This window comes from Mesocricetus auratus, unplaced genomic scaffold (genome assembly GCF_017639785.1).
Source record: "Mesocricetus auratus isolate SY011 unplaced genomic scaffold, BCM_Maur_2.0 Super-Scaffold_100019, whole genome shotgun sequence".
Classification (NCBI taxonomy): domain Eukaryota; kingdom Metazoa; phylum Chordata; class Mammalia; order Rodentia; family Cricetidae; genus Mesocricetus; species Mesocricetus auratus.
Genome location: NW_024429200.1, coordinates 39,401,278 through 39,411,829, shown reverse-complemented (window position 1 = coordinate 39,411,829; position 10,552 = coordinate 39,401,278). Strand labels below are relative to the sequence as shown.

Sequence of the window (10,552 nt, the reverse complement as noted above, 5' to 3'; positions counted from 1 at the left end):
ACCCTCTAATCGTAGTTTAAAAAAAGGCGTCATAGAAGGCTATTTTATTATGCTGTTTCCATGGCATTATTTTTCCAGAACATATTGAAAACACACATGTTAAACATTCTGTAATGATGGTAATGATACAAGAAAGCTTCTTTATTATTAACTTTGAGGAGAATTAAAGACATCTTTGAATACAGTTAATATTAAATGTAGTAATTTTGCACCAAATTTCTCTGCAATTTTTTTACTGTTGACATTGAAGAGGAGGGGGCTTGAAACTTTTAAGCCAATTTAACTTCTTAAATAACTAATTAGAATACTTGAAACCTATGACAGGTGCCTGTTTTAAAGGACACTGTGGATAACTCTTTTGGAGAAATCATGTTCATTGTTGGTGACATTGAGATGATTCTCTATCATGTTGCTTTTGGCAATTGTGAACAGTATTTGTGGTTTATTGTCAGTGATTTCATAAGTAAATTACCTTAAGGGTCATGACAAGAACATCTCTTTGTCTCTAGTCTGTGATGCTGGGAGTGAAAGTAAGACCCAAGACTTAGTTTTACTTTATACAGCTGCAGATCAGCTAAGTAGCTCTTTAGATATATTATGATAGTGATATATCAATTATTTTGTTTTGTTTTGTTTCTTCAAAACAGTGTCACTCTATATAGTGCTGACTGCTTGGGAACTCCCCTTGTAGACCAAGCTGTCCTCACACTCGCCGAGACCCTTCTGCCTCTGCCTCCAAAGTGCTGTGATTAAAGTTGTGTGCCACTACTCCCACATTGAAACTTCTATTCTTTAAATCTTGTCTCATCTTAATAGTTTTCTGACATTGACAAAAATGTAATCATACGGAATCTGTTTGGTGTAAGACACTTTAAACAGAACACATTGGGCTTCCTATAACATGAAGTACCACGTGTTAATTGACACCAATCCATGAACAGCATCCTTACCACACCAGATTATTGTTGATTTTCTGAAAGAAAAATTGTCACTAGCTAACAAAAGCATGTGACATCTCCCCCAAACAGTTCATTCAGAATCCTAATTATGATTCTACTCACTTAGCTTATATTCAGTTCAGTAGACATTTGAGTGACTATTTTACTTCAAGCATCAGAAATTCTATTAACAAATCTGAGTTAAGGAGGAATACTAACAACAAAATTAAAAATTACAGCAGTGAAAAGTATCCTTAGCGGTTTGCATGAATAGCTGTCTCTGGGTTAGCAGTGAGTACCCTGGCATTCACAATCTGGTTTAGACTGAAAGGATCTCTGTCAACAAGGAGTATTGGAAGTGAAGGGAAAATAACATGCATGGTTGGTTATCTACTTCAGAATATTTTAAATTCACTTTACAGTTGACCTTTTAACACATAGACTGTAAAAGTAATTTTTATGTCTGTTTATGTTCTTTGAATAAATACAGTAAAACTGAATAAATTGGTGAGTGTTCACAAAGAGCATGCCTGAGAACTGAAGACTAGAAGTGTCTATGTGAAACTGAGGCAGAGACAACACAGCAATAGGAAAATTTTCCTCTTGAAATTCTTATCAGTCATATTTATTTCAACTTAAATTTCTGGCAGTCAGTCCTTCAGGTGGAAAAAGAAATCAGAAAGTAAATATTTAATATCATGAATATTACCCAGACTCAACACTTCTATTTAACATACAAACTGTCAGAGAAATAATACTGCTTGTATTCTTTTAAATATTTAAACATAACATAGAAGGGTTACATAAAACTCCATGAATTAAGGCAAAAGAGTGCATTATGAATAACCCTGGAGCAAAAGGAAAAGTCCTAAACATTAATAAAGAAAGGAATGTTTTTCTGACTTGCTATATAAAGAATGAAAACTTTGGAAGATTCATTGAGCAAACATGGTCATGATGGTACAAATTAGAGCAATATTTTGAGAAATGAATTTTCCACCTAAGTAAACACATCCCTTCATTCATGTTACTAAATGAGAACATTTGACGTCAATGAAGGTTCTTACACTCATGTGTAGACTTTTAGCACTAATTTTTCAAAACTGGTTAAATGATCATATAAACACAAGAAATCAGCAATAAAAATTGTCTTTAAAAAGTTGCATTTTGGACATTCCAAAAACATAGATTCTATATTTGGAGTCATTCAAATTATTTAGATAAAAGCATTGGGTTGTTAGGTTTTTAGTATAACTCCATTTTTTAAGGAGATGATGCCATTGCTAATGATATTCGTTATCATGTTTCCAGTCAGGCCATTTGTTACACATGTTAAACATTTGAGAAGTATTTTCTTTAATGTCAACTAAATGCACATTTTAAGGTACAATAATCTTACGGATTTATGTGACAACCTAGTTTCTTAGAATTTCTGTAATTAATCCTTTCAATAATTTTAGTTAATTTGCTTCCTGCTTTTAATGTGTTAGTTGTATTTTCTGAAAACATGGAAAATTAAATAATTCATAATTATCACTTAGTTTGGTTAACATTTTTAAATTATCAACTCATTAGCAACCCTCATTTTTGTTGCTATTAAAATATTTTTATTGAAGGGTTATGAGATGTCACCATGTATTATTGAATCCATGATATGAAATGCCAAAGTCATGTTACTTTGATGTGCTATTAGGAATAGAAAACATGAGGTGGGGAAACATGGCTGTCCCAGCCGCGTCTGGGCTGTCCCGACAGGTGCGGAGCTTCAGTAAGTCGGTGGTCAATCCCTTCTCCAAGCTTGTGAGGCCCCCAGTTCAAACATATGGCATCAAGGGTCGCTATGCTACTGCCCTCCATTCTGCTGCAGCCAAACAGAACAAGCTAGACCAGGTGAAAAAGGAGCTGGGTCGCGTGGGACAACTCCTGAAGGACCCCAAGGTGTCTCTTGCTGTTCTGAGTCCCTACGTCAAGCGCTCCATCAAAGTGAAAAGCCTGAGTGACATCACAGCAAAGGAGAGGTTTTCTCCGCTGACAGCCAATCTCATGAATTAACTTGCTGAAAACCGTCGCCTAAGCAATACTGAGGGCATCATCTCTGCCTTTTCCACCATCATGAGTGTCCACCGTGGAGCAGGGTCTTGCATGGTGACCACAGCATCTGCTCTAGATGAAGGTGTTGTCTCTGAGTTAAAGGCAGTGCAGAAGAGCTTCCGGGGTCAAGGCCAAGTATTGAAACTGGAGGTTAAAATTGACCCGTCAATCATGGGTGGGATGATTGTCTGAATTGGGGAGAAATATGCCGATATGTCCTCAAAGACCAAGACTCAGAAACTCAGCAAGGCCATGCGGGACTTGCTCTAAAGTTTGTGTCACCTGTGGGGGCTCTGCTCTGAGTCTGTCACCTATGCAGGCTCTGGTCCTTGGAGCAACAATAAAAGGCTTCCTGAACAGAAAAAGAAGAAGAAGAAGAAGAAGAAGAAGAAGAAGAAGAAGAAGAAGAAGAAGAAGAAGAAGAAGAAGAAGAAGAAGAAGAAGAAGAAGAAGAAGAAGAAGAAGAAGAAGAAGAAGAAGAAGAAGAAGAAGAAGAAGAAGAAGAAGAAGAAGAAAGAAACAAAGAAAGAAAGAAAAGAAAGAAAAGAAAGAAGGAAAGAAAACATAAGGTGGGCGTGGTGGCACACACCTTTAACCCTAGCACTCGGGTTGCAGAGGCAGGTGGATCTCTGTGAGTTCGAGGTCAGTCTGGTCTACAAAACAAGTTCCAGGATAGTCAGTATTGTTACACAAAGAAACCCTGTCTGAGTGAAAAGACAGACTCTAGATATCCCCTATGTGGAAGGAAGTGGTGATAGGGTGGGAGGCTGGGAGGGATTGTGGGAGAGGTGCAGGAGGAGGGAAGGGAACTGGGATTGACATGTAACGCAAGCTATTTAAAATTAAAATAATAAAAGAGAAAAATTAAAAAAAGAAACCCTGACTTTAAGCCCCCACCCTCCCCAAAAAAACAAATAGAAAAGATGGTTTTAATTAAACCACAGTCAAAGCAGACATCATCAAAATTACAATGAATCTTGCCCCCAAATATTTTAAGTACATTTTGGATGTGATAGAACTCAGATATACTCAAAGTAATTGTGACTACTAAAGTATAGAGCACAGATTGGCTATCTTCCTCTTCTCGCTATATTACTTTAGCTGGTTGTCACTGCAATTAGTTATGGCCATCTGACAGAGTCTGACTGTGGGCTGCTGCGATATATTATACTTAAGAGTATGTTTTTAAAGACCACCTACCCATAAGTAACAGCCCAAGTCCTTCCCCCTTCTGCTTGGTGCTGTGATGTTGAGAAAAACACACATACACACACACACACACACACACATTCCATATATAGTAGCATATACATACGTAAACACACACATATATATCCCATATATGTATCATACACATAAATGCATGCACACATAAACACATACACACGTAAATATACACACATATACTTCAGCCCATATTCAATGTTTATTCTCCTGTCTTCACATCATGGGTTTGAGATTATAACTGTGTACCTCTATATCCTGCCAGCCCCATGATACTGAAGAAACTTACTAATAAAATATATCCATCTTAAGACTGAAAATCAGGTGTTGTTTAGTTCCTTACTAATAAGCATACAACAACAGAGTCATCAAATACTCGCTAGCAGACAGTGCTATAAAGTAAATCAGGAAATGTTGTAAATGTTGTAAGAGCAGAAACTGTCTTTTGAAATACAAAGCCTTCTTGTAGGTAAAAAACAGTCTGCTTACCAGTGTGCATCCACAGCAGGGAACAAGATCAACAACCTGTTACATGGAATAATTTGGAGTACTATGAAGAGTTACTTGGAAATATCTACTAAATTCATAAAGGGAAGAGAAGGCAAAAGAGGGGAGGTAAAGGGGGACAAAGGAGAGAATGGATGGAGAGGAACAGGAATAAGAGAGGATTGGATGGAGAAAGAGTTGGAGAGAAAGAACCAAATAAAGCCCACAGACTGGAGCATAGAAGATGCTAGCCTATCCTATCCTCTCTTATGGGAAGGGAATTTGATTAAATTTTTAAAAAAATCTTCTCATGAACTAAAAAAGATTTTAGTTATCTTTACCTATACAGCAAATTGTTTAATTATGTCCTGGTTTTTAACATATAGTAATATTCCACAAAAGAAGAAATTTCTGAACATCTCCCATATGACCCACATTTTTAATACATAAAAGCCATAAAAGTATGTTCTCAGTATCTCTTCCATTTCTCTTCTTCTTTTTACCACCTGTTTTTCTCCTCCTCCTCTTTTTGTCTTCTTGTGAAGATATTGGAAAACATCGATGTGATAGAACAATTTGTAGAAATAGGACAATTCTTTCAGTTAGTACATGTAGGGATTTGCTTGCTGTTGCAAATTTCCCTGTCCGTGCCATGCCTGTTTCAAAGCTGGCTCCATGGGGACTGTTTATTGGGATTAGCCTCTCCAGAGAGTTTGTTCTTGCCCTGCACCTGGTTGCATCTTATTTTGTATATTAGTTGTGAGTATTTTTTGCCATTTCCCCAGCCTCATTTTGCTTGCTATCAGTTTGAGATGGACTAAAATGGCTTCTAGTTTCCAAACTCTTAATATTGAATCTTGAGTTTCTCAGTTCTTTATTAATATCTGCCTTAAGAACATGACTTTCTTGGGCTGTTCTATTTAACAATATTTACATTTCAAATGGTCAAGACAATGAAAGGTTATTTCTAATTAATCTTTTTAGTTCCTTGTTGGGGAAGTCCTGTGTATTTGTCAATAAAGCACTGTTGGCCCATAGCGAAGTAAGATAGGTGGAACTAGGAGTCGAGGAGGACTCTGGGTAGGAGAAATACAGGGAGTCAAGATGTAACGCCATGGGGAGGAAGCCCGGAAAGTTCTCCGGTAAGAGAAATACTTAGATTAACAATTATGGGGTAATTACTTAAGTCAGAGCTAGCCAGTAAGAAACAAGCAAGGCCAACAGCTTCATAATTAATATAGCCTATTGTGTGTTTATTTGGGACTGATGCTGCTCTGCAACCAGGCTGGCGGGAAGGCTTCACTCAAGGAAAATGTTTCTCTTTACATAGTTCCTCCTGAAACTGTTGGTTTGTTACATTTTTATTGAAAATATTTTGTTTATATAATACATTTGGATCATGGTTATTTTTGTCCTTCATCTCCTTCCATAACTTCCCACCTATTCAACTTATGTCTTCTTTATCTTGCTCTTTAGAAAACTAAAAGACAAAAAGGAAAAATATATAAAGAGAAAACATAAGAAACTCACACACACACACACACTCGAGCATACACATAACACAAAAAAAACAAATAATTGGTACATTTTAAGTTTCATTGTTCTTTCTATGTTTCAAGACACTCTAGAACAACAGAGGGAGAAAAATTAGAAAATGATTGTTTAAGTTTTATTTGGAAATTATAAAAATTATGTGTTATTATTTTTCTCACATTTTATCAACCTAATTCCTTCTCTCCATCTAATCAAAGGGCCTCAAGAAATGTACCTCTTCCGATAAGTTGGATGTGGAAATCTATGCTTTACAGACTCAGGAGCTACCACATACTTGGGTGAATATAAGTCAAAGAATGTGATGAATGGATAATAGTACAGTGGACTATGAACAAAGAAAACCAGGACAAGAATGTGCCCAAAGATAAAGCCCTTATGATATAGTCTATGATTTCTATCAACTTATTTCTGGTGAATACAGAAGGATTGCAGTTGGAAAAATACCTTAGTTAGGGTTACTATTACTGTGATGAAAAACCATGACCAAAACAACTTTGGGAGGAAAGTGTAAATTTCCTTCACAGTCCATTAACAGTTCATATCAAAGTAGGGAGGGCAGGGAACTCAAACAGCTCAAGAACCTGAAGGCAGGAGCTGATGCAGAGGCTATGCAAGGGTGAAGCTTAATGATTTGCTCCTCATGACTTGATCATTCTGCTTTCTTATGGAACCTCCTACCACCAGCACCAAGGATGATATCACCCATAATGGATTGGCCATTTCCTCATCAATCACTCATTAAGAAAATGCCCTACAGGTTTGCTTATAGACAGATTTTTTATGGAGGCATTTTCTTTATTGAGGTGTCCTCCTCTCAGATGACTTTAGCTTGAGTCAAGTTGACATAAATCTATCTAGGACAGGGGGGAAAACAGCATTTAGCAAAACTTTTGTATTAATGTTTGAGGATGCAAACAGACAAATATACATATACAAATATAATATGGCTAGTAAGTCAACTATATCTTATTAAAGGGTATGAATTTGGTCACTTTCATTTAATTTACTTTTTGAAATGAGGCACTCAAAAATTGCAACTTCAGTTTTGTCTGGCTATTATGCACCCCTGGAGCTGCAGCTAAATTTCTGAATTTTAAGTTGATTAAATTATAATAGGTGAATAATGGATGAATAAACTCTGTAAAGATATTTTGTGAATTCTACTTAAAATTGATATGCAAACATAAAATGCAATGTAAACTATATCAAACTATCAAGTTTATTGTAGTGAAGCCTAGGATAATTTTAGTAAGGTCATTATTTATTTCCTACATGTTCTAAGAAAAACAGGGAAGAAAAATTGCAGTACTGCCTACCACATACAGCACAGTTCAAACGGCTCATATTTTATTAACTAAATTCACTCTGGATAAGAAAAAAGCAACAAAGTTCATGTAATACAATCATATGAAGAAAATTGAGTTTTTCTAAGCTTCCAGCAATCACTCATAGCAATGTGTGCGTGAATTTACTGGAGAAGAAGAATTAAAGATGTACTGTAGGGATTTAGCACCTCCATAACCTTAAGCATTCTGTCATGCCTCCTTCATCTTCAGCACGTAACGGTTCATATGGACATGAACTTTATGTTAAACTATTGCAACCCTTGGCTCTAAAGTGTTTTCTGAGTCCCCTCCACCTCATGGGCTGATTCTGAACTTCCTTCTTAGACCGCCGTCTCTGCCTTTCCCTTACTTGCTTCTTCTTGATAGCTCATGGACACTCTTACCCTTTTCAGGGGTGTTTAAACTTCTCTGTTTCATTCCTATTCGGGTGACAAGTGTATTTTGCTAAGTCTGATCAGTGTGTAAATGAAATGTTGTTTTCATTTATTAATAGCATTTATTGTAGCTTATGATAGCACTTTTTTGTACCTCATTTTTGTGCCATGACTGAAATGAGAAACTCAAGAATGTTCATGTCGAAAACAAAGGAAACCAATGATCTCATGTTCTACCAAAGACAAGATAATTAAAGGGGAGTGTGGAAAAGAATCGAAGGAGTCTGTAAATAAAACCATGCCTAAAAGAAAAAGAGATGCACATTAAAGTATTATCTTTCAACAGGATTTAGAAATAAAGATAGCATATAAATATCATAAAAATCTTTTCACATCATTATCTATACCTTTAGGTTTCTATTAGTGATTTCAAAAAAACAATTGAATCACTTGGTTACATAAGAATAATGTATATTTGGTACTTCTTATAATTTTCCACAATTTCTGAATTTGACATAAGTTATATTTAAATGGAGAAGAATAAAATTATGAGTGGGCTAAAAAAATTATGAGTAGGCTGATACTGGTGATGTGGGAATACACAAACAAGATTTACTTCCTGTTATTGCTTATTATCAGCAAAATTTTGTTTCAAAGATGCCTTTTATCTTTTGTTTCAGGTTTAAATTAAACTCATTAGCAGCTGTCAACTCCAAGGAAAAATATCAACACTAATCAAGACAGCATCTAAAGGTGTTGCTTTTCCTTCATTTATCTCCTGCTCCCAGAAGGTGCCGTCATATGAAAACCTCCAGTTATGATGTCTTCTGCCATTTTCTAACTATGGTTAGAATGCACAAGCATGGATTAATGTTGTATGCTGGATAGACACCTGTCTTAGTTTTTAAAAGGAAGGAATGAATTAGTGTTACAAGCCATATGTGATTGTAGACCTATATCTGGCAGCTCTACTAGGCTGCTTTCCACATAATGATGCTGTGGCAATTTGGTTCACTGGGGCTTTCATAGTAGTTACAGCCTATTGTTATCAGGTAGTAATCTAAGCCTTTACAACTCACAGTCTATATTCTGTAAGAAACAGTATTTTTTTTTTTACTTAGCTTTATGCAGTTGACCAAACGCTAATACATTTACTGAAGATGTTTAGTGGCCTTTTCATGTGTATATGCATTATCCATTTCTATAAGAATAAGGATATTACTCAGTTTTGAAGCTTTATTAGAAAAGTGAGAGGGGGGTTGTATATCCTATAGCACACATATGGACTTCAGAGAACAATCTCAGATGTCAGTTCTTAACTTCCATTTTGTTTATTATTTTTCTGCTCTGTTTCGTATGTAGCTGTCTAGCTGCCCAGAGTTTCAGGGACTCTCCTATTTCCCTGTGGGAATGATGGGGTTACAGATATTTGCTCCATGCTTCTGGGCTTTAATGTGGCTTCTGGACATTTGGGTTATGATTTGTATGCTTGTGCAATAAGAATTTTTATGTACTAGGTTGTCTTCCCTGCTTCGCTAAACTTCACAGATATTCCCAGATTTTTAAAATTGAACTAGAGGTGTTATTAGAATACCAATATGGTATATCATTATAACAAGGAAGCATATTTCTATTTCTAAGATAAATTCAGTGGATAAACAGATAACCAAAGAAATTAAGACTTGATTTGGGCTCTGAAACAATACAGAGAAACCCTGTCTTGCAAAAACCAAAAAAAAAAAAAAAAAAAAAAAAAAGACTTGATTTGGGAATAATATCACGGAACAACGCTATTTTCCTTTTCTAGAGCAGAAAAGTACTGTGTTGGTGTAGATTGTTAAATGATCACAATATGAACTCTGGAAGGGTAGGATATTTCAATTAAATGAAAGTTGTCTTCATTTTATATATCTTCATTACAGGTTCATTGAATATTAGAAAAGACAACAAGAGGTCCAGTCTCAATGAATGATGGGGCAGACTTAGTAGACTTCCTAGGGAAGGCCTTACCCTCTCTGAGGAGCAAATGGGAAGAAAGGGGGAGTAGGAGGATGTGTAGAGGAGGAGGGAAGGGAACTGGAATTGGAAAGTGAAAAAATTAATGATTAAAAAAAACAGGCTGAGCAGGCCAGTAATCAGAAAAACAAAGTTTTGTTTATTAGTCTTGAGTCACCAAGTCATATTTAGGTGTAGAAAGTTTAAAACAAAGTTTAGCACAAGCATTCCCCATGTTGTCCCATGTTGTTCCTCTTCAGATGTTTCATTACATTTATGAGTCTGTTGTCATTCTTAGTTGAAACAGCTAGTGTCTATTGAGTGGTAGCAACATGCTAAACACTATACCTAGATCAGACTCTGAAGGAATTTTATTACAGCTATTAATTTTATATTAGGCCTGAGACACAATGTACTTCAAAAATTTGCCTAAAGTAATTCAGACAAGTATTTGTTATACCTACAACTTTAGAAATTGCTTTCCAATTGCATCTATTTTTCATTTGTAGCAACCTCATTGTATGCAGATTATTGGATAGCCACA

The 10,552-nt window shown here is 35.9% G+C and overlaps 1 protein-coding gene across 1 annotated transcript; it reads left to right on the top strand.

Moving 5' to 3' along the window:
- Positions 1-2,657: 2,657 nt before the first annotated feature.
- Positions 2,658-3,299, top strand: LOC101842108 (ATP synthase subunit O, mitochondrial). The gene is given in 1 exon segment (XM_013123187.2): positions 2,658-3,299. A coding segment is annotated over 1 exon segment (642 nt).
- Positions 3,300-10,552: the final 7,253 nt, after the last annotated feature.